The 25,584-nt window shown below is 33.3% G+C and overlaps 1 protein-coding gene across 1 annotated transcript in view; it reads left to right on the top strand.

Moving 5' to 3' along the window:
• TAF4 (TATA-box binding protein associated factor 4) overlaps positions 1 to 25,584 on the top strand; it is a 166,944-nt gene that overhangs the window by 135,787 nt on the left and 5,573 nt on the right. Inside the window, exons 5-15 of the mRNA XM_074210397.1 lie at positions 3,514 to 3,633; positions 5,440 to 5,562; positions 8,102 to 8,191; positions 9,090 to 9,332; positions 12,928 to 13,075; positions 14,694 to 14,808; positions 15,693 to 15,862; positions 16,200 to 16,330; positions 17,804 to 17,929; positions 19,220 to 19,276; positions 19,369 to 19,488. Of these exons, the coding sequence (XP_074066498.1) occupies positions 3,514 to 3,633; positions 5,440 to 5,562; positions 8,102 to 8,191; positions 9,090 to 9,332; positions 12,928 to 13,075; positions 14,694 to 14,808; positions 15,693 to 15,862; positions 16,200 to 16,330; positions 17,804 to 17,929; positions 19,220 to 19,276; positions 19,369 to 19,488 (1,443 nt within the window). The remainder of the gene's footprint in view (positions 1 to 3,513; positions 3,634 to 5,439; positions 5,563 to 8,101; positions 8,192 to 9,089; positions 9,333 to 12,927; positions 13,076 to 14,693; positions 14,809 to 15,692; positions 15,863 to 16,199; positions 16,331 to 17,803; positions 17,930 to 19,219; positions 19,277 to 19,368; positions 19,489 to 25,584) is intronic.

Raw genomic sequence — 25,584 nt, 5'->3', positions numbered from 1 at the left:
ACTCTAAAGAGGTCGGCATAATTATCCACACAGGAAAAACCAAGTGGACAAAGAATTTTTGCCTGTTGTCCATACTATGATATGCTTTTCATTGGACAACCCATAGAGCTGATTCATCAATAACATATATCTTGGACATACACTGTGGATGGACAATAAGCTATGCCCAGAATTAAACAGGAGGAAAGTAGGTTGGATTGCCTGTAAGATATATGTAACACTTTTCAATGACCTCAAGTTTCCTCCTGAAACAAAAGATTTTTTTTAACATCAGTATTCTTTTGGTGATAATATATGCCAAAAGCCAAGGAATACTACAATGTTTGAAGAATTAAAGTTGAGGGCACCCAAAGGGTAATGGAGAGTGGCACTGTTGGAATATGTAGGCTGCATCATGTTGCCAAGGAAGAATTGCTTAGGAAGAGAGGCATAAAGGATATCAGCAGGAGATGTATAACTGGAAAAGAAGGTGGGCTGGTCTTACAATGAGCACAAGGGATAAGGAAAGGAGAGTGTGATATGATGCCAAGAGATCTAGAGGAAGGCCCTAAATATTGGGTTGGACCACCCTGTCATGCCCCTGTGAAGGAAAGACATGGACAAAAGTATCATTGGATGAGAAGGCATGGATGGGTTCTGATCTACACCACTGGAGGGAGAAATCACATCGATGAGCTCAAAGATCTGTCAAAGGAAAAAAAAACAGTCATTCATCACAAACGTCAGCTTTGTTTTAGCATTGCTCACATGTGTATCTGGTACTCTTGTGTTCACTACCAGTTATCTATCCTTGCTTCCATCTTCTGCATATTAAAAAAATCTGTTGGATGATCAATTCTCTGTGTAGTCACATCATAACTTAGCTTCTTTTATTCTTTAGCAGAATTGTTTGTGATCATGGTAGGACTTTAAGCCATCAGATTCTGTCTTTTATCAAATATCTTTTTATCTACCTTTCCACTTCTTATCTTATTAATGAACTTTATGATGGCATTGTCAGTTACCTCTAAGATTCCTATAATTTCTTTTTTAAATTTTTTTTATTTTACAAAGGTTTTATTTATTTTGAATTTTACAATTTTTTCCTCAATCTTGCCCCCCCCCAGAAGGCAGTTTGTTAGTCCTTATATCATTCCTGATTCCTATAATTTCTAATAATACAAAAAGTTTATCCCTATTTGTCAGAACTAGGTCCAGAGTAGCAGTTACTCTTCTGCCTTTTGAAGAATGACATTTATCATGAAGGCAAGTCAAAACTTTCTTAGTTGTTGTACCTTGTATCAGAGAGCTCAAGAAGATGTTTATTTAGTTAAGGTCTATCTATATACAGTAATTGAATTTTCATTTTCTATTCAAGATTCTGCTTACAGTTAGTGATTGAAGATTAAAATGAGACTAATTTGTTAAATGAGAACAATATAATAAAGTCTGGCAGTTGTTTAGATGAATTAGATTATTAACTTGTTTATTAAAGGCAAGAATCCCACTTAAAGAACCTGTATTTATAAAAGACTTCCTCTCTATCACATTCATTTGGGTTAGTAACTTCTAAAAGTTCAGATATCATGGTTAGTTATGCCATAATATGAATTGGTTTTTTTCCCCCTCTTAATATCTGAAGCCAGTTATAACAAGGGAATACAAGTTTTATTTGGAAGTAGGAAAAAAACAGTAATTTGGAGTACAGAGAGCACCTAGATGATCTTGTTTTGGAGAAAGTACAGAAAGTAATGTGGACATTACAGACTTTTTTTTTTTAAGTTTTTTTTATTTAATATTTATTCTCATTTTGTACAAATGTTTTTTATACATTATTAAAATATTCTTGTTTAAGAGTAAATGAAATGCTGCATCCCCCCCCCCATAAATATAGACTTGCTTGAGTGATAAAGGGGAGAGAAAAAAATTAAAATTAAAAAAATAATAGTAATAATTGTAGGTATGGTGCAGACTTTTGCAATTAACAAATTTTTTATAGATTTGGCTCCACACTTGGGAGATAGGCAGAAACCTGTTTCCATTCTTCTATGTCACATGGCTGCTTGCTCCTAGTTGTTTTTTTTTTTTTTTTTTTAAGTATTAAAGTCTAACTGCATTATCACTAAAATAAACTTTTATAGGCTGGCATAAGGAATCTTATGTACATTTATACCATTGCTTTTTTTGGGCGAATATATTGTGGGCTCCAAACAATTTACCTATTAATAAACTTATATATGGGTCCTGTTCATATGTTAGCAATTGCTTGTACCTGAAGAGAAAAAGAAAAATATTTGAAGACTAGGTTTTAAAATAAAGTAGACATTTAAAAATATCAGTATCTTTTCTGATAATTCATGTGAAATAGAAGATATCTTAGAAATTTATTTGAGAATATGCAGTTTGAGCTATATAAGAGGTTGTAGTATATGTTTAGCTTTACAAGATTCGCCTCATACATTTGTTAGCAAAGTAACCATTCCCTTACTTTAGTATTTTGTTGTCTAAAACTGAGCATCTTTTCTATTTATCACATTTTTTTGAAGATCCTCCTTTTTGTGATTCTTGATGAAATTAACTTTTGTTGTATTTTTTTTTTTTTAAGAATTGGAGACAGGATGGATGTATATTGTAGCAAAAAGACCTAATACTAACTCTGAGATTTAATCACCTTCTCAAGTAGCATTTAATCTGTATATTGTATTTAATTTTAGCATAAATATCCTTATGAGAGTCATTTTGATATTTTCAAGTACTGTTCCAGTTAATAAGTTAGAAAAATTTAAGATTAGGAGAACTGAATAGAATACCAATTTGGAATCAAATCAAATTCTAGATGTCATTTATTATAACCGTGTGACCTTAAGCAAATCACTTCACTTCATTAGATCTCAGATTTCTCTTCTCTAAAATGAATGGAATAAAGAACTGGATTACATTTTTCTGCTCTCTTCTAGTTCTGAAAGTCTATGATTCTCTTTCTGAAATAAAGACTGATAAATTCAGTGAGGAAATGGGATAAGAGAAGAGGGACAATGGTTTCTGATTTCCACCTTCCCTCAGTAGCAGGGACCTACTTTACTAATTAAGATAAATATTATTAATCTTTCTAGTCTGTCATACAGATTTTAACACTGACTTCTTAAAGCCAACTTATTTTTCATTCCTAATTTTGAAAAGCTCAAATTCAATAACTGACAAAATTACAAAGAATTTTTACATTAGTATAGAACTATGAAACTTGAGAGACATAAATGTTTAATTCTATTGCCATCTTACTCAAATTAAAGCCTGTACAGTCTTTGGTTAATAAATCAAGTTTGTAACTCACTTTTTATTTTAAACCTGTATAGTTTTGTGTGCCATCCAGTGGTCAGAGTTCAGTATTGCAATACCAGATGATTGGTTGTATCTCTAGGTAGTACCAATTTGTTATTTCTAGTAGCTGTAGGAAGTTAAATCAACGATAGCTATAACTGAAAGCTGACTTCATGATATGAAATGCAGTTATTAACTATTTCATATCTATTGTAGCCTCAGATTGTTCTGGGTAGTACTGCACAGACAGCTGCATTAGGAGCAACCTCTGCTGTACAGCCTGGAACTCCTCAGAGGACTGTACAAGGAGCCACAGCAACTTCTGCTGCTGCCACAGTAAGACCATACTTTTACTTTTTTTATTCTCAAGTTAGGGGTTCTGTACCTTTTTGGTTCCATGGATCTTTTTTTGCCCTCTGGTGAAGCCTTTGGACCCCTTCTCAGAACAATGCTTTTAATGTATAAAATACATAGAATTGCAAAGTAACCAATTACAAATGGAAATAAATATATTTTTTTTCCTCCATCTAAGTTCAGTCTACCCACTTTAACTCCTGGATCTCCTGAAATATCTAGGCCATTACTTTCTTTTTTTTTTTAATTGAAATTTTATTTTCTCAATTGCATGCTATGGTAGTTTTTCAATATTCATCAGTTTGCAATTTATGAGTTACACATTTTTCTGCCATCTTTCCTTCCCTCTTTTCTGTGGCTGTGAAGAGTCTGGTAAAAGAATATATACATTGGTGTTTAACATATTTACATATTAATTTTTTGTGCATGAGGAATTAGAACTAAGGGGGGAAAGAAAGAAAACCATGACATAGGAAGGAAAAACATAAGAGAAGTTTTAAAAAAGTGAATATAGTGTGCATTCAGATTCTATGGGATTTTTTTTTCCCCTGTGGATATGGATGACATTATTCAAGGCAGGTCCCTCAGAGTTGTCCTTGATCTCAGAACTGCTGGGAGAAGCTGCATCCATCATAGTTGATCATCTTACAGTGTTGTTATTTATGTGTGCAATATTCTCTTGGTTTCATTCCCTCTACTCAGCATCAGTTCATGTAATTCTGAACACTTGTGATTTCTTAAAGAACAGTAGTACTCCATAACATTCATATGCCATAACTTGTTCAGCTATTCCCCAACTTCCAATTCTTTGCCACTACAAAAAGAGTTACTGTAAATACTTTTGAACATGTGAGAATTTTACAATTTTTTATGATTTATTTTGAATATAGGCCTAGTATTGGTATTGCTGCATCGAAGGGTATGATCAGTTTTTTTGCTCTTTGGGCATAGTTCCAGATATACCATTGATTTCTTAGAAGTCCATGGACCCTAATTTAAGAACACCTACTCTGAAGAGAGATATATGGATACAAAATGCTATGCTTGTCAAGCCCATTAAGGGTCCATTATATGTAATTAAGAAAATTATTTGATTAATAATGATAGTTTACATTTATATGTTGCTTTGAGGTTTGCCAAGTTTCTATTTATCCTCACAATAGACCTGTAGAAGCAGGAAGCAAACTTTCAGTAAATTCTATCTTGACTTTGTACTATATCATGGAATTGACTCTGGACTTATGAAAATTATGCCAACAGAGCACAGATTTTTTTGAAAGACTCTCTACAGGCTCAGTAATGAACTTTGTATCTGTTGTCCAAGGACCTACCTAGTTGAAGTGGGTAGACTGACCACTGTGGTGTTGTGTAGCAACTCATTAAATAATCTGCCAAAGGGTGGAAGAATTGCCATCAGCAGCAGTGATAGGAATATCACACTATTGAAATTACAGATCTCTTTAAGTATTTTTAGAAGGGGAGCAAATCCAAAGCTCATGTTACAGCTTTTCCTATAATAAAAATCTATTTAGTTTCATTTCTTTATATATATACATTGGAATTTCAATTTATACTCTAATTTCATCCCAAGGCAAAGTTAATTTTTGAATATTTTCTTTTACTTTTAAAGAAGTTTTAAATGCCAGAATTCTAGAGGTTTGAATTTTTACATCTTTATGAAAATAACTTTAAAGAATTTACAAGCTCCAGTGGGACTAGAAGCCATTATTGAAAAATTGCATTTTGAATACTTTTTGGGTCACTTATTTGTTTTTACATTTAATGCAGGAAACTATGGAAAATGTGAAGAAATGTAAGAATTTTTTATCAACATTAATAAAACTGGCCTCATCTGGTAAACAGTCTACGGAAACAGCAGCAAATGTCAAAGAATTAGTACAGAACTTGCTGGTAAGAACATTTTTGAACAATAGTATTTAGTTTTTAGCATTCATTTTTATGCAAAAAAGTGCTATGGCATATGATTAAATACGGCAGATGTGTCTAGTAAATAAAATACATCTCAAAATCTGTTGAAACTAAAAAGTAATATTTGAACAAGATTATAATGGACTAGATTCTATTTTTTTTTGGTAAAAAATTTAATGTATTTTACAGTGATAAATTTAGAGGGAGAAATTTAGACCTTATGAGAATAGCTTCTAGAGGAAGCCCACATCCAACTTTACCTTCAGCTTTTGTCATTTCCAAATTGATCTGCTTTCAGTTTGACTATTCTCCTCATCCTTTCCCAACATATCTCTCTCTCTCTCTCTCTCTCTCTCTCTCTCTGGGCTCTGATAACTAAACTTCACCTTATCCTGTCCAGAACTAGGCCTCTATGCTACTTCTTGGCCATATCCAAACTATGCCACCTATACTTTCATTATCTTCCTTATCTTCCTCCTGTCAGATCTACAACTTTCCCCTTGGGACTGTGGGCTCTTATTAAATTAACTTTATCTTTACTGGATCCAGGCTACCATGCCACCTGATGCTGCCATGAGGTAAACTAGAATCCCTGGACATTCTCTTTTTCTTGAGGCTACACATAGGCAAGGTGCCATTGTAAGACCATGTCTGATTCTGCTGGGAGGTTTCTGGCTTACATCTTGTGCATTTCTGGGATAGAAGAGATCAAATGAAAATAAAAATAAAAATAAAGTGAAGTGTGAAAAAATTCCTTAATTGAATTACGATGGGAAAATGACTTTGCTGAGCAAAAAGATTGTTCATGCTCTTAACTGAAAGTTTAGTTATTCAGTTTTTTCATGCATAAATTGAATATACATTCGCCATATAGTTGTAGAACACTAGTATTTTTGTCAGGGAGCAGCTTCTAGAAGCAAGAAATATGATAGTAGAGAGATAACTATAGATTGAAGAGGGAACCAGCTAGTACTTTTGAAAGTTGATCTGCAGAGAGATACTTGCTTCTTGTGAGGAAACCATAGATTTCATATCACAGAACACTGATTCTGAGGATGATGAAATTAGATTTCTCTGCCTACTAATGACTCAAGAAACTCAATATATCTCAGTCAGAGACGAACTCTTATGCAGATAATTAGGGAAGGACTGAGTTACAGAAACAATTCCTACCCAACTTAGCACAGGGGAATAATGGGTAGCATAGAGGACTATGATAATCAACTTGACCCATCTGTAACTCGGGATTAGGACCACTGGCCAATAGGACTACTGCCTGACTTAATACTTGCATAACAGAATATGGGGTACTTATAGGAAACTATAAATAGCTTGAGCCATACATAAATTTGGGATTTTAACTGTATGTCCATAGATATTAAGAGCCATCCAAAATCACAAGAGAATAATAGGATTAAGAATTTCTTGACTTGTGAACATAGCTATGATGGTGACTCACAGAAGAATGAGAAAGACTATACTTTCAGGAATATTAGTTACATTTATCCCTTACATGTATGTTCCATAACTTTATACTATTAATTTTGCGCCCATTATTCCCACTTGTTGAGGAGTATACCCCAAATTTGAGGAGGGGTGGCTTGTTTTGGAGCAGTTTTTTTCCTTTTTTCATTTACTGATGATTTTGAGTTATGTTCATTGGTTGACTGTTAAGAAAAATTCACTGGTGGAGGCTCAAGTGCTCTAATTTTGAGAGTGTAGACTCTTAGGATTTCTAGCTTATGAATATGAATTGGAATAGTCCTGGAGTGAGCATAGTATCATAGTTTTAGAGCTGGAAAACACTTTGGATACCAACCCCTCTTCTTACAGATGAGAAAATGATTTGCTAAAGAGGTTAAATGATTTGCTAAAGAGCATTCAGGAAATAAGGTAAAGAGAAAGAATTTGAACCAAGGTCTTTTGAATACAAACCTAGCACCCTTTCTATTGTATCATGCTTTTGTGTACACATTGTATTACTGAGCAGCAACAATATTAACTTCACAGAATATCTAGAGAAAGTTTTGGACATAGTTACTCGTGTGTGCTTGAAATCTTTTAAGTTGGATAGCAAAAGTGAATCAAATAAGATAAAGTAATAAGTTAAACCTAGATAATGTTTTAGTAATGAAATATAACCATATGAATTGAATAGTATTGAGGAAAAGAAAAGGCAATAATAATTTCTAATTAATTTGAAAAACCTATAGAAGCTAGAAATGTCAGATTTGACAATAATAATAGCTAATTTTAAAATATTAGAAGGGGGCAGCTAGGTGGTGCAGTGGATAGAGCACTGCCCCTGGAGTGAGGAGTACCTGAGTTCAAATCCTGCCTCAGACACTTATTAATTTCCTAGCTGTGTGGCTTTGGGCAAGTCACTTAACCCCATTACCTTACCAAAAAAAACCCCTTAAAAAATACTAGAAGAAGGTAATGCCTCTGAATAAATAGATTTATTTATTAAACCTTCCATTATACTCAGTTGATGAATTTCATTATGAATATTATTTTGCAGGATGGGAAAATTGAAGCAGAAGATTTTACCAGCAGGTTATATCGAGAACTTAATTCTTCACCTCAACCTTACCTCGTGCCTTTCCTGAAGGTAATTTATACATTCTTAATCCTTTGATTCTTTTTCATGTATTTGGAACAATAAGGAGCAAGATTTTTTTTTTATAGGGAACAAAAAGAGAATAGTAGTTCTAAAGCTGAATGTATATATGCTTAAATTGAGTTACCTGACCAGGTTTTTGAAAGTCTTCTTTCTTTTGAGTGTCTGCTCTTTAAGAAAAGCTTCCTGAAAATTATTAGATATCATGATACCATGAAGCTGTACACATCTTGACTGCCTTTAGGAAAGTAAGGAAATCCAGGTTTCTGTCCATTGCTTTGTGGACAATTTAGGCATGAGTCCAGGGATTGATTAGAAGAAGGAAAGAGAACTTTTCTTATTCTGGGAGGCAGTCTCTTATTCATATTAGGAATTAAGAACAAACAAAAGACTTTGTTAATTATATGTTTCCAGAGAGAAAATAAGGGAATACAAGTGGTGTTAAATTTTGTATTTGCAACAAATAACAGATTTAATGTTCTTTGTGGGTTTTAGGAACCATGTGAAAATCTTGGTGAATATGGGAGCACATTGCTACACAGTGGGAGCAGTTTTAGCTAAGAAAAGTGGTTTTCACGTGGAATAGTCAGTGACCAGACTTTTCTCTGACTTTTTCCTTGGCGTTTTGGTAGACAAATGTTTTTATATAATGTAAGACTTGATATTTTAATTATAATCCTTTTGAAAGTCACTAGGAATTTTTGGGGAAACTGAAATTTTGAGGTTGATGGTTTACATTTGGGGGGGAAGCCCCCTCCCCACCAACTGCCTTTAAAAATTACTTTTAAAAAGTCTGATGATTTGCCAAAGTAAATTTAAAAAGCTTATAAAAAATTTTTAAACTATTATATTAGATGTGAACTTAATCCTATATTCTTGACTATTTCAGAGGAGTTTACCTGCCTTGAGACAGTTAACACCAGATTCAGCAGCTTTTATCCAGCAAAGTCAGCAACAACAGCCCACGACACAGGCAACAACTGCCCTGACAGCAGTGGTGCTGAGCAGTTCCGTTCAGCGCACAGCAGGGAAGACCGCTGCTACCGTCACAAGCACTCTTCAGCCTCCAGTCATCAGTCTGACACAACCCACACCAGTCAGCGTTGGCAAACAAGGACAGCCTACACCTCTGGTATGGAAAGGGAAGGATGTTTTCTATTAATTCACAGTTGGCAGAGTATAATGTTGCCTTTCACTCTTTTAAATCAAGCATTTAGCTCAGCAGAAACCTTTTTATGAATATTCAAAGAAAAGTCCTGCTAGGAAGAAAATCATTTATGATTTTAAATTGTTAAAATGTACATAAGAAATTAAAGCCCTATAATTTTTCATTTTATTTCCCAGCAAAATGAAATAATCATAAGAAACATTCATATCATTAATATATATTGTTGATTTAAATGAAGAACAAATATTTTGAGTTTTCAGTTTGCTACTGTCTTTGAGGTATATTTTTGGTCAAATTTTCCAAGACTTTTTTACCTTTTGAGAGATTACCCCCTAGACATATGCATATATAATCTACAAATATGTATTCATTTATGTACACATGAATGTATCTATGTGCAAATTTATGTACATGTATATATGTGTATGTATGTATGTGTGTGTGTGTGTATATATATATATATATATACACACACACACACTCATATCTATATAACATGTTATGTGTTTAGCTATCATAGCAGTATAGCATAGGACCTTAAAGTGCACAATGTGCTCTTCCTAGAACAATCCTTTAAGGATGGGACAGTTTATAAATGTGGAAACTGAGGCACATAGTGGTTGAGACTTATTTACTATTTAACTAGGAAGTTTCAGAGTGGAGATTTAAACCCAGTTCTCCTGACTATTAAGTCCAGTGCTCTCTCTGTTGTACTACCTCCCACATAAACTATTCAATTTATACAGATTTTAAAGGTTGTAGAAGTTTTCAAGTATTTTCTTTCCACACTCTTTGTCCCTCATTCTCCCTTGAACCTCTCAGACATTTCTGTTACATTGTATTACTACTTCACAATTTTTTTAAAAAAGGAATCAGTGCAAGGTATCAAAATGTATCATGTAATTCAAACTAAACTCAAGCTGTAATACAGTTTTAGTAAGCCATTCTCTCAACTTTTCAAATTAAGTTATTTTTGTATTATCATTTGTTTGGGACACTTAACAATTCAATGGTAATTAGGAATTATTTTAAGAACTAAACATTTAGTAAATACTTATCACTTGTTATATTCAGGTGATACCTTAAGAACATAAATGTCAAAATAAAATATTGAGTGGGAAAAGCTGTTGACAAGAATTGCTTACATAGGACTATGAAATTCAGAACAAGGAAAGATCATATTTAAACTTCTTGTGCATTGGGATATTTTCTTTGTATTTGTATCCCAGGTGTCTAATAAGTGCCTTGCACATAGTAAACACATGTTTATTGATGGATAATAACTTGGCAGTTTCTTGAAAACAACATTTGAATTGTATATTCAAGGATGGTTAGAATTTGGATAGGCAGAGATGAGGAAGAAGACATTAAAAGGAAAAAAAAACAGCATGAAAAGGGATGGAGGTGGGAACATTAGAGTATGGTTGTGGAGCATCCAGGTGTAAAGTTAAGATTCCTCATGAGTGATATTGGGAGAAGCAAAATGGTATAGTGAGAGGGAAAAATGAGTAGCAGAATCCAAGTCAGCAGCCTTGGATTCAATTTCTAGCTCTTGAACATATTCATTATGGGACTCCAGACAAGGCACTTAACTTTAGGTTTCTTGGTCTGTAAAGTGGGCTAATGCTTCACTCATAGGGTTCTTTTAAGCATTTAGAAAATCCAGTTTAAGTAAAACTGTATCATGTGCTATTGTCAGCACTTTTATAGAGTTGGGTAGGTAAATTTAGGTTAGATTAGAAAGATCTTTGAATGCTAGTCTGGATATTTTAGAGATAGGTAATAAAATACTGAATTGACATGTTTGTAATTAATTTCACTATGATCAAAACAGAAAAATTAATTCCTATTAATCAGTTCCATTTTGATATAAATAACAAAACCTAAGCAAGTATGAAAAAGTATATTTTCCTCAAATAATTTAGGAAAAAAGGAAGGAAAAAAGGAAACTTGTACATGCAACCTCATAGTAGTATGCCATTTTTTCAAAGTAAAGGAAGGCTGTATTTTTTGATTTCAGAAACATGCAACACTGTTCTTTATATTTGACCTCAGTTTTGTTGCTGTTTAATGTTATTTCCATTTCTGTTATTTTAGTCAGTGTGTATGCTTTTCTTTGACTATTTCATTCTGTATCCCTTCATACAAATCTAATGTTTCTATGAAGTTTTAATTTTCATCATTTTTTTTTTGTTTTTGCAAGGCATTGGGTTTAAATGACTTGCCCAAGGTCATATAACTAGCTAATTATTAAGTGTCTGAGGCCAGATTTGACCTCAGGTCTGCCTGACTCCAGAAGTGGTGTTCTATCCACTGTGCCATCTAGCTGCTCTGGTTTTTAAATTTAATTTTATTAATTTTATTAATTTAAGTTGCATTGGGGTTAAGTGACTTGCCCAAGGTCACACAGTAGGAAATTATTAAGTATCTGAGGCCAAGTTTGAACTCCTGTCCTCCCAACTCCAGAGTTGGTGCTCTATCTATTGTACCATCTAGCTGCCCCATATTCATCATTTCTTAATGTGAATAATATTCCAAACTTTCCAACTAGTTTGTTTGATATTCTCCAATTATTAGGCACATAGCTTCCCCCCAACTTTTTTTTTTTTTTTAAGTTTTTGCTAGGCAATGGGGTTAAGTGGCTTGTCCAAGGCCACACAGCTAGGTAATTATTAAGTGTCTGAGGCTGGATTTGAACTCAGGACTCCTGTACTCCTGACTCCAGGGCTGGTGCTCTGTCCACTGCGCCACCTAGCTGCCCCTTCCCCCAACTTTTTGCTATTATAGAGTTGCTATGAATATTTTTGAAAAACTGGATTCTAAATAGGTTTGAAGAGTTTCATTACTTCATTACATACTTCCAAATAGCTTTCCGATTAGTCTAATTCTCAACTCCAATAGCTAATGAATTAGCATGCTGGTTTTCCTATGCCCCACCAGTATTTAATTTTTTCATCTTTCATTATCTTTGTCACTGTGATGGGGAGTAAGAGCTTAAGTTAGAATTGTTTTAATTTGCATTTGAATGAATGTGTATTTTTCTGATAATTAATAATTTTGAATATTTTTAAATTACCAATTGATAGGTTTTTAAAAATTGTTTTTTATGTCTTCAATCCTTATTTATTGCATATTGACTCTTAATCTTAAATATTAATGTTAATTTTTTGAAGATTTTGCATGTGTCAGAAAAGCTTGTCACAGAAACTTAATGGAATCCCATCCCCAACAAGGACTTACTTAAATAACTTTTGAGGATAGAAGTGTAAATTATTAATACAGTTGTTTATTATACTTCCCTGTATACTTCCTTGTATCTGAAATTTTATTATACTTACATAATAATTAAATTAAATTATATTGTAATTATAAGTTATAATTAAATATAATTATACTTATATAATAAAAATTCAGGTACGTATATAAATGCACATATATTATTTTTCTAGGAAATACATCAAATGTTTTGATAAATAAGGAAATAAGACACTATAAATTGGAAAGCCTGACATTGGCATTATGAGAACATATTCAGTGCTCTTTGACCTTTTTCTACTAGGTTATCCAACAACCACAGAAACCAGGCGCATTGATAAGACCTCCACAGGTAACATTGACACAAACTCCTATGGTAGCATTGCGACAGCCACACAATCGTATCATGCTCACTACTCCTCAGCAAATTCAGCTAAATCAGCTTCAAACAGGTAAGGTTACTTAATTTTGATTAGTTATTAAAGACATTTTAGTCATCAGGGCTCATTAAGAAGCCAAGGAAGGCTTATTTTAGAATCTGTTGTTATCATAATTTTAGTTATTCTTATTTAATGTCTAAGCGTTTCTAAATCTTTATTAATTTCCATTGTAGTTAAGGTAGAAATCCAGAAGATGTTGGGTAGGTCCTCTGGCCACAAGTATAAAATAAGCATTTTTTGAAAATTTTATCTCAATCCAGTCTCAGACACTTAATAATTACCTAGCTCTGTGGCCTTGGGCAAGCCATTTAACCCTGTTTGCCTTGCAAAAACCTAAAAAAAAATTATCTCAAACTAATCATTATTAAAGTCTGATATTTCAATTTTTTGATTGATTTGTGATATAGATGTGAACACTTGCACCACTGGAATAAATTGCACACCTTCCACAACTTTTCCTATTATATGATTTTTATCTGTATCTTTTGATAAAGCCTTAGGAGAGGATCTAGATGGGGCAGCAAGATGGCGCAGTGGGTAGAGCGTTATTGCTGAAGTCAGGAGGACCTGAGTTTAGGTCTGGCCACTTACTAGCTGTTTGATTTTGGGAAAGTCACTTAACCCTGATTGCCTTGTATCCAGGGCCATCTCCAAGTCATCCTTATGCATATCTGGCCACTGGACCCAGATGGCTCTGGTAGAGAAAGTGAGGCTGGTAACTTAGCATAGCACTCCCTCCCTCAAATCCGTTTTATGAACTTGTCATGGTATCACCTTCCTGTTGTCAGTGGTCTTCAAAAATAAAGGACAAATATCATCAGATGATCTAGCTAACACATTTAAGGTTTTTTCCTGAGTTAAAAAACCTTTTTTTTAGTGGTAACAGTGAAATGTATGGTTTATCTTTAATTATACTTCACTCTTTTTTATGACCAACCTACTTTCTCTTTTGGTCATTTGTTTTCTTTATACCACTACTTGTACCACAAGACTTCTTTGGGTAATATTCAGTAGGATGCATCTTTCCATTGCCCTTCAGTTAACAAGCAATTTTGATTCTTTTGATATGGTGATCCATTATTCACATCCATATAGCTTTTCTCAGTCAGTATTGCTATTAAAATAGACTGCAATTTTTCTCTTTTCTCTTCCTTCTTATATTCTGTCTGCATTTTTATATTCAGTTTGCTCTACCTGTGTATGCCTATCCAGAAAAAAAATGCTGATGAACTAAATGAGCTTTCCTACATCATTTTATAACATGAACAATACGTTCTTTTCATCCATTTTCTTTTTCTAGAATAAAGGATTAGACTGAATATTATCTTGATCTTCTGAGGCACAATAAAATTGGTACTCAATTTATTGCTTAGACATAATATACAATTTTTCAAGAGAAAAAGATTTAGTGCATGTAAGCATATTCCTAAATAATTTCTTGAAAGGAAAACTTTCATTTATAATTGAGGCTTATAATTTTAAAATATATTAAAACAAATCTTAGTAGACTTTTAAATTTTTTTGTTTTAAGCCAATTTACCATTGGCTTAAATATATAAGTTCAAAATAAGTGACAAGTGTGATAAAAAAATTTTAGGTTGTTTTCAGTGAATCTCTTTTGTTTCTGTAGTTCCTGTGGTCAAACCTGCTGTATTACCTGGCACCAAAACTCTTTCTACTGTTTCGGCACAAGCAGCTGCTGCACAAAAGAATAAACTTAAAGAACCTGGAGGTGGTTCTTTCAGGTATGGATTATGCTTTGTCACATATTCTTAATCTTTGATTTTGATAGATCTTGTCAGACCAATTGATTGATCAATCATTCAGTAAGTATTCAGTAAGCATCTCTAGTGCTCTAATGTGTTAGGCACTGGGCTAAAAATCCTGAGAATTCAAAGATAAAGTATAAAACATTCCTTGCTTTCCAGAGCTCTGGGCATTAATGGCAGGTGAACACAGTGTCCTTAGAAGCTCTGGAATCCTCAAAATATAGTTTCTTTATCCTAGAATAAAATCTTTTTTTTAGAAAGGATTTTAAATATCAGGATCCATATTTTCCAAGATCAGATAGTTTAAATGAGCGTCATGATAAAAGGAGGTAAGACTCTTGAGATATGAAAGCATAATGACTTTTTAAAAATTATTGAAGCTATAGGAATATGTATATATGATTAACTTTGGGGGCCGGAGTTAACGAATAACAAGTAGACAATTTGAAGGTAAATGCAAGATTTCAGAAAATTTCAGAAAAAAAAACCCCAAACCTAGGAATAGAAAATTTGTATAGCCTCCTAGGACTCAAAAGGCCCAGTTCTTGCCTTATAATATCCTAATCCTTTCTTTAAAAAATTGATTGTTATTTTAAAAAATAAGAAAAGACTATCTCCTTTGAATTTTAGGATATAAAACTTATTTGTAGTAGTGATTAAGATCTTTCAAGGAATAAGGAGAAGAGATTGTATTTTGTGAATGTGGTAGTTTGCCTTTTTTCTTTTTATAGTTTGTATTTTTCAAGACTATTTCCACTTAATTACTTCTTCCCCCAGCAAAAACTAAAACCTCTTGGAAAAATGTGTTTCCTCATAAATCTCCTGTGCAGGTGTAGTGATCTTTTCTCTTTTTCCCTCAGGGATGATGATGACATTAATGATGTTGCATCAATGGCAGGAGTAAACTTATCGGAGGAGAGTGCAAGGATATTGGCAACAAATTCTGAATTAGTGGGCACATTAACAAGATCTTGTAAAGATGAAACCTTTCTCCTTTCAGCACCTTTACAAAGAAGAATATTAGAAATAGGTATGGTGACATTTAAAAAAACTGAATTAGTCTTAAAGAGCTACTTGGACCAGTAGCTTAGATTTTTAATAAGTATGAGTGTTTACACTGGTCTCCATATGAATGCATCCATGATCATTTGATACATTGCCAAGAACCTGTATGTTTCATAGTAATCATTATCACTTGTTGGGAAGTTTACATTATTTTTTTCTACTGTGAATATAGAATACTTTTCTTCATATTTAGTACAACAAAACTTGAGTGATTGAGGGAAAAAACCTAAAAGAAAAGCAAGTCATAGAGTGAAGGGTTTAAACCATTATGGGAATTTTCACAGTGTAAACTTTGACCCTAGGTAAAAAGCATGGAATAACGGAACTGCATCCTGATGTAGTAAGTTATGTGTCGCATGCAACACAGCAAAGACTACAAAACCTTGTAGAAAAAGTATCAGAAACTGCCCAACAAAAGAATCTTTCTTATAAGGTAATGATACTTTATTTTACTAACAGTGGTATTAAAGGTGGGTGTAGACAGTAGGCTTTATGACAGAGGCTTTGTGAAAATGTTTTCCCTATAAATGAAGGGGCTGAGGTAACTTGGGGACCATGTATATAATTCTTTATGAGAATATTTTGAGTTTTTAATCAAAATAGCTTCCAAAGAACTTTTCATTGCTTTCATTCTTGGTGAATGAAAGAGACACTGGGGAATGAATAATAGTTATATAGTAGTTATATATAACTATGTACATAGTTTTATATATATATATATGCATATTTATATATATGTACATATATAGAGATATATCTAAAGTCAATTGTATAATAGTCTAAGGAAGATTATTAACAGTTTTACTGCTTTGAAATTTAGAGAATTGTTTTGTGCTATTACTAAATATCTTTTTAAAATAGTCATATCAATCTAGTCACCATACAGAGCAAAAGACTTTCTTTCCAATGGTTTGATATACTGAGATGACTTGACTAGACACAGGGATATCTATAGAGTTGTTACATTTTTTTTTTCTTTACATATACCTTATCCCGGGGTGGCTAGGTGGTGCAGTGGATAAAGCACCGGCCCTGGAGTCAGGAGTACCTGGGTTCAAATCCAGTCTCAGACACTTAATAATTACCTAGCTGTGTGGCCTTGGGCAAGCCACTTAACCCCACATGCCTTGCAAAAAAACCCCCCCAAAAACCTAAAAAATAAAAACAAAACCAGTATGTTGGGGGCGGCTAGGTGGCGCAGTGGATAAAGCACCGGCCCTGGAGTCAGGAGTACCTGGGTTCAAATCCGGTCTCAGACACTTAATAATTACCTAGCTGTGTGGCCTTGGGCAAGCCACTTAACCCAATTTCCCTTGAAAAACCTAAAAAAACAAACAAAAAAATATATACCTTATCTCATTGCTTCCTTCTATATTCCTTTCCTTTATTGGTAGAGGATTAGAAGAGATTATCCTGATACCCATCTTCACCTATTTATTGAGCCAAAGCATCATCTATATTAAAAAGTATAAATTTGAGTACCATAAAAACTCTTAAAACAGCAAACATAATTTTGCATTTAGAAATAATAAATTACCATTTTAGGAGATAACAGTAGTTCAGAGTAACAAGCAATAGATAAAACATTGTGAACTCAAGTTAATATTCATATAGTAAGTAAATGATATTTTCTATTAGTTTAATTTTGTAAAGAAAAGGGGTTCTCAAATGATGATACTCAATTTTTATTTTCTATTAGATGTTACTTTCTTGATATTTAATGTTAGACTTTTAAAGTCATATCCTAATGAGATTAGAAAGCTTTGATGACTGAAAATGAACTCTAGAAAAAGGTCATGGAAGGGAATTAGTCTTAGTCATGTGGAGTCTTGTCCAGATATGTTGTACAAACTTCTACTTGTTATATTTGGAAACATGGTAAAGATTACTTTTGCTTTTCTTGTAGGATGATGAAAGATATGAACAGGCAAGCGATGTCCGGGCCCAACTCAAATTCTTTGAACAGCTTGATCAAATTGAAAAACAGAGAAAAGATGAGCAAGAAAGAGAAATATTAATGCGAGCGGCAAAGGCAAGTATTTGGATTACAGTCCCAATGGGATTTGTAGAACTGATAAGAATAAATGATTCTGCTGGCTCCCATTGCCAGAGATCAGGAACTTTCATTTCTCCTTCATAAGAGCAGTTTGATGTCATTTTACTGGCTTTGTAAGCAGAGGGTTCAGGTTCAAATCCTGCCTTTTATACTTAATGAACTGAGTGACCAACTGGTTATATTTCATTTAAAAAGTTTCCACTAAGGGATTTGGAAATTCTAAGAATTCTCTCCAAGAACAATGGATTAAATTGAATATTTCTTGAGTTTTTAATATTCTAAAGGTACTTATAAAGCTCTTTAAAGCAAATGGTTTTGGGTGGCTAGGTGGCGCAGTGGATAGAGCACTGGCCCTGGAGTCAGGAGTACCTGAGTTCAAATCTGGCCTCAGACACCTAATAATTACCTAGCTGTGTGGCCTTGGGCAAGCTACTTAACCCCATTTGCCTTGCCAAAAAAACCCCAAAAAACACCTAAAGCAAATAGTATTATCTGAGCTATGTTGTGAATCAGGTCTTTTAGTTCCACGGAAGACTTGATTCAATTATTTAGCAATTTTTATGCTAATTGTTGCTTTTTGACTTGGAAAAATACCCAGGTACTCCTGACTCCAAGGCCCGTGCTCTATACACTGTGCCACCTAGCCGCCCCATAAACTTAACTTATACAAACCTCTTTAAATAATAATTAGTTAATTTGGATTCTACACAATTTAAATCATATTTCCAAACTTCACATGATTAGTAAGAGTTTGCTATAATATGGTTCACATCCTTCATCACAATTTTGTGCTTAGCTCACAGGACTCTGATTGAATTGTGTTTAATACTTTAAAATGACCAGTAAGAGAATTTAATTAAATTTCTTTAGGCCAAGGATTATATCTTATCTTTTGTATCCCTTAGTGCCAAACAGTATTCATTTTTGTCTGCTTCAGAGAGACTTCTTTCCCCATTTAGCTTGAAGCCTAAAATTCTAACTATTGACATATTAAAAATTTACATATTAAAAATCCTTGAATCTAGAAATTAGGGTCATTTAACACACCTGTGTCATATTGAAAATTCTAGGTGGCGCAGTGGGTAGAGCATGGGCCCCGGAGTCAGGTGTGCCTGAGTTCAAATCTGGCCGCAGACACTTAATAATTACCTAGCTGTGTGGCCTTGGGCAAGCCACTTAAAATATGAGTTTGAAAATGGTGAAGTTTTGGTTAAAACTTAATTTCTTGTTCTTTCTCTTTCTCCTCTTTATTCTTTAAAAATACAGTCTCGATCTAGGCAGGAAGATCCAGAACAACTTAGATTGAAACAGAAGGCAAAAGAGGTATGTTTTGTTATATTTTTTCATTGTATTTTTATTTATCATGCATATTAAAGAATTTCAGTTAACATTTTCTTTTGCTTTTTCAAAAACAGATGCAGCAACAAGAGCTAGCACAGATGAGGCAAAGGGATGCCAACTTAACTGCATTAGCGGCAATTGGTCCTAGGAAGAAAAGGAAAGTGGATTCTCCAGGGCCTGGATCAGGGACAGAGGTACAGTAGAGTTACAGAATTTTAGCACTGTAAAGAACTTTAAAGATTATCTATAAAAAGTTAATTTTTTATAGCCAGATATTTATAAACAATTTCACTTTCTCAAGATATTTGGTGATTGCAGTTTAGGATGTGGGGATAAGATGACTTTTAAGACATGAATAAAAGTTGAAAAGGAAGTGGCATGAAAATATAACATTAAAAATATTCATAGAAACCTAACTTTAAATATCAATAAAAACAGCTAAGCTTAATAACTATTTAGATTTTAATGAATTATTTCAGTTATATAAAGTAATATGTTTTTAGCCCTACTCTTTTAGTCCCTTTTTAAGATTCTTTGTCCATTCATTTTTAATCCCTTTTGTTCATGATCATAGCTATTGTATATAACTTCATTCTTCTAGTTCTATTTTTTTTCACTTTGAATTACATCAGAAATGTCTTTCTAGATTACTTTGTATTTCTCCTACTTGTTAATCTTAATAGCACTATAAAATGCTCCATTCCATCAATGCATCCTGATTTAAACATTTTACTGTTATTGAGTATTTAGGGTACTTCCAGTTTTTTGCACTTATATCTAGTGTTGCTGTGAATATTTTTAAATCTTTTTTTAATTTTTGAAAACATTTTGGGGTTCATTGACAACAATTATTAGGTAAAAAAGGATGATTATTTTTGTAACTTTTAATGTGTACTACGAGAGTGTTCCCCAAAAATGATTAAAAAATTTTGGATTTTCACCAGCAGAGAATGCATGTACCATTTTTTTCCACAACCCCAAGATCATTGGTTTATATTTCTTTTAACTCTTATTTTTGTGTTTGTGCCAAGTTTATATGTATGAGTGATACTTCTGGGTTGTTTTAATTTGCATTTTTTAATTGAAAAATTTTCTGGTAATTATTAACAACTTAGGTGGACATTTCAGTTTGAATTTTTTATTCCAGTTCGATTTTTATGATTTATATTTCTCTTGTTTCTATTTTATGTGTTCATAATGTAGCCCAAACTGTTCTTCATCTACTTTAACATTAGTGGTAACTGAAACAAAATTCATATTCCAGTTACTTGAAAAGTATTAACTTACAAATCTAGAGCAGCTAAGATTGACTATAATTTTTAGGTAGATCACTTCAGAATTTCACATGTTTCCCCAAAGAAGTAATTTAATTAACATCTCTTAGAACATTTGATATGATATTAATGCTTACACTAATGACTGCTTTCATGTATAAGTATTCTTCATCTACTCAGGTTTCCCTGTATGGATTATTAGGTTGAATTTCTCTTTTAGCTTAATAATATGTTTCTAGAGTAGATATTAGTTTATAAATCATGGGCATTTCTGAGTATCACTTCTCTGCCACCACTGAATTGGAGAGGTCTGATTAGTTTTAAAGTTTTCCCTAGTGGTTTTATGAACACCAATTGCTTTCTACTATTGTCCACTGGACTTCAAGATCTCAAGGCCATCTAACACTCTCTAGTATTGCGATTCAGGGGCTAAAAAACTTGACAAGAGCAACTTAATGCTCTCTTAGAACACGTGAGGCCAGGAGACACCATGCCCAGGTAAACCGCCAACAAAAATGAGTTGAAGAAGGAAGGGCCACCTATAGTTATTCACTTAAATAATATATTTGAATTCTTTTTTTCTGGGACATTGGGATCAGTTGGATTTGCCCTTTGTTTTAACTTGAAAACAGGAATATTAAGACACCTTTGGAAAACTGTCATAGCAAAGTAGATATGTCATATTTCTCTAACAATCAAGATAGCTTGTGTTCTAATATTAGAGGAAAACACAATTCTTGCTGGTCTAGAGACTTGAATTTGTAATTATCTTTGGACTTATTTTTTTCCTTTCACTTCTTTCCCTCAAGTTTTTCCATTCATTAAGGCCAGCTCCCATGCTTCACCTTATACTCCCAAAGTCACTAAAAATAAGGCCTTCTTTAACAAATGGACTGGTTCTTATGTTGTGGGGAGAAAAGGTCTTCTGAACTCTTCTTAGTATACCCATGATTTAGGTCATTCACCAAGCATGTATTGAGCACCCATTATTACATGGTAGGAAATCAAAGAAATGATAAATATATCATCCCCAAGGAATTTACATTCTGCTGGGGTAGGGGAGGGGGGAGGCAAGCAAAAACATTTCTTTTAATTGGAATAGTTTTCAAGAACTGAATCACCATCACACCATGATGCAATATCAGATTGAGATGTGGATGGATAGTATGAATGAATGAAAGTTTATTAAAACATTTATGGATCTAAGTTGCTGTGGATACAAATTGAGAAAGAAGACAGTCCTTGCTCTCTGCAGGCTCAAACACTAATTGAAGGAGTTTGCACATGTTGGAGGATTTAGCTGCCAGGGATAAGGCAGGGCCTAGAAGTTCTTTAGGTATATTGTCAGGTTTGGAGAGGAGAAAGGGTTATAGTAAATGGAAAGTAGTTTATCTCTCTTAGTGTGGGGAAATGAAAGTGATGGAAAAATTGTAAGAAGATATATTTATAGGAATTTATTTTGCCATTTTGAGAATTAATTCTGAGGAAGTATAGGAAATTCTTGGTTTGATGTAAAATTAGTCTATACATTTTAATATTTCAAATTAACATTAAGAATGTAAGGGCAATCTTTAGGGATTTTGTGATATTATGACTTTGCTAATCAGATGCTATTTTTGATGCTTTAAAATTAACTTCATTTTCAAATTTTATTGAAGCCCTTCTTTAAATCCATGGTTATTTTACAATCTATAAACCCCCCAAAGAAAATTACATGACTTGAAACACCAGAAATACCTGCTCCCTCCCTCCTCAACTTTTTAGTTTCTTTTTATGATTCTGCTTCATTGTCTTTTTTCAATTCTATCTTGCATATATTCCCCTTGGATAGGTCTATTGCCTGAACTGTTCGTAGGCTCCTGACTTCTAGAATTTTTCCCTTTCCACCAACTTCATCCTATAAATGATACCTTTTCAGTGCATACCTCTGAATGTAAATTCCATTCCTCAAAAGCTTTGCATTGTTTTCTCATTGCCTGCTGAATAAAACTTGAATTTAATATCCTGGAATTAAAAGTTTTTAACAAGTCTAGCTCCTGTCTTTTCATCATTCTCCCACCACTCTTTCTTCATTTCCATGATGCCCCAAACTAGATGATTCAGTTTTCTCATAGCACATCCTGTATTCATATCCATGCCTTTGTTCATGTCATTCCCTCTGACTTTAATCCATTTTCCTCATTTCTACTTATTTAAATCCTTGGTCTAAGTGACTGATATTCCATAGAGCCTTTCTTGAGTCCTGCAAGCTGGAAGTTACCTCTCTCTACTCCAACCTTTTCTAGCCTTTGTTGCTATTTATCTTATACGTTTTATATATTATATTTGAAAATTCCTCAAGAGGAAAGGAACAATTATTTATTAATGGTCTACAATATGTGTGTACTTTTCAATTTGTTTTTTCAGTTGAGAGCAGGCATCATGCTATTTATTGTTTTACCTACCCATAGAATTCATTATTCATGTTTAGTATATTCATTGAATAAACATATTGCCAAATTATTGTTTAATTAATTAAGCTTACAGTTTGCCTACCTTAAGAAACACTTGATTTTTAACTCCTACAACTAGGCTATTGTAACCAATTATAACTTGATATTCTTTATTTTTTGATTGTCTTGTCATTATTTGCATGGAATTTGTAAAGGCTGATTACAAGGTATGGCAAATGGGGTTTTCTGTTTTAGACAAAGGTTTGTAAATGGATCTTTTTGTGTTAAAGGGATTTTGAAACCTAATTAGGTAAAAGTCACAATTTTACAGGGTTTTCTTGATTAAGAAGAATGAGTTAGTGTTTAATTAGTTTAAGGGCTTCATTTTTACATGTGACAATGAGCAGTATTGGTCATGATCTTTTTATGAATGAAAAAATTTCTTTGCTTTCCATTTCCTCATTAAATATATTTAGTCTTTATGTTTCCATTCATTTTTTAAATACATAAATGCTTCCTGACTAGACACACACTCATTTCAGAATTGTTTTTATGTTCATCAATACATTTTTATTAAGCACTCTGGGCACAGTGCTAAATACTAGTACTACTAAGAAAAATTGCAAACATTTCCTGTCATTGAGAAGCTTATATTCTAATGAAGGAGATATCATATATATTTGCCTAGATATAGAGAAGTATCAGTACTCTACCTATTCATGGAAAACCCATTGCCCTATTTGAGTGCCTACAGTATTACCAATCCAATAAGCAGACTGATTTTCCATAGGTACCTTAAAATAATAGTTTTAACAAGTAATACCATTCCCAGAAAAAAGAATCTACTCTTTAGAAAATGTAAACAGGGATGGCTAGGTGGTGCAGTGGCTAGAGCACTGGCCCTGGAGTCAGGAGTACCTGAGTTCAAATTCGGCCTCAGACACTTAATAATTACCTAGCTGTGTGGCCTTGGGCAAGCCACTTAACCCCATTTGCCTTGCAAAAGCCTAAAAAAAAAAAAAATACCTAGCTGCGTGGCCTTGGGCAAGCCATTTAACCCCATTTGCCTTGTAAAAAAACCTAAAAAAAAATGTTAACAAAATTTTATCTTTTCCATAAAATTCTTATTTTAGAATATCTTAGTATCTTAGAGCCCTGCATATCTGAATCTTTTTGACCTCAGTATTCTTGTTTGCATCTTTCTTAAGCTGCAGATTGGGAACCTTCTCATATCTTTATCGCTAAACTGGCAGTTTAGGGATAAAATGTAGTTTCAGTCATGATCTCAAATGCTCCTTTTTAAAAATTGCTTTCCCACACTATTGATTGTATGTATGGGAAGAAGACATCCCTATTGGTCAGTTTTAGGTAAATGCCAATGGGATGGGACACTTATGGTGTATTTAATTTTCCATTAAGCATGTGTCCTAGGACCCTTTGTTGAAGTAAGTGGTTGAATAATTCACTTGAATGGAATTTCAAGAATTAGTTGGCAGGAACATGAGGAATTAGAGTTACAAAAAGAACTTATTTCTGAACAAGAGATTGTTAATCTAGTTGTATCTGAAAGAGAGTTGATATTAATTTGCTTTATTTGAAATATCATTAATTTTTTAGAATTTCAGGTTTGTAAAGATACTAACATGATCCCTTAACAATGTTTTCAAGTTTTTAATAATATTATTACTTTCTCCATATGTATTTTGGTTGAATCATGATTTTATCAGTATGGTTCATTCTTTCACCAGGGAAGATTACAACCCTTCCATTTTTTCATATTGGATTTGAATTCTCCTTAAAGGGTCCACTTGATGTGCTGGAGACCTTTTTCTGGTTCCTTCTGTTTCCTTTCTTTCCCATTTAGCCAAACAAAAAACTTCTTGAACATGTCATCACTATTGTGCAGTACATTTGTGACTACCATTGCTCTTTCAGTTATTATATCTTTAATTCTGAAGTTGTGTTTATATTCTCAGAATAATATTAGTGTTAAAAAAAGGTAGACTTTTTTGGGGGGGAATGTCCCCCCCCCCAAATCCAATTAAAAGTCACAGTATCTTAATTTAATACTTAGGAAGGTTTTATGAGCTCTGCATGCCATCTACTGGCCATAAGCTTTTACTGCTATTAAGTATACAGTTTCATAATGAAGCAGTGCTTCTTCATATGTCACATTAGCTAGTATACTGCAAATATTCCTAATGCTGTTATATTGTCAAATTCAGAAAATTTCATGTTAAAAATTCATTTATTCCAAATGTCATATTAGTATTTGAGTTCCACTCAAATATTCTTCATCAAAATCCCCTTATTCATAGCACTGTATTACTATATTACATAGTAAGTTGGACTAAATGACCTCTATGTTCCTTCTGTGCCTGTGTTCCTATAATTCTAAAGGTGCTTCTGGTTTCTTTCCATTCATTTTCTTTTCAGTATTATGTGTCAGCCTTCAGAAAGTCAACAAGCATTTACTATAGGCCAGGCATATTCAAAGAAAGGCAAAAACATTGTTTCTACCCTTAAGAAGTTCACATTCTAATGGATACAAGATTCAAAAAACTGTTATGTACAGTCAGTTGAG

Source organism: Macrotis lagotis, chromosome 1 (genome assembly GCF_037893015.1).
Source record: "Macrotis lagotis isolate mMagLag1 chromosome 1, bilby.v1.9.chrom.fasta, whole genome shotgun sequence".
NCBI lineage: Eukaryota > Metazoa > Chordata > Mammalia > Peramelemorphia > Peramelidae > Macrotis > Macrotis lagotis.
The sequence above is the reverse complement of the archived record's forward strand: the minus strand, read 5'-3'. Positions and strand labels throughout refer to the sequence as shown.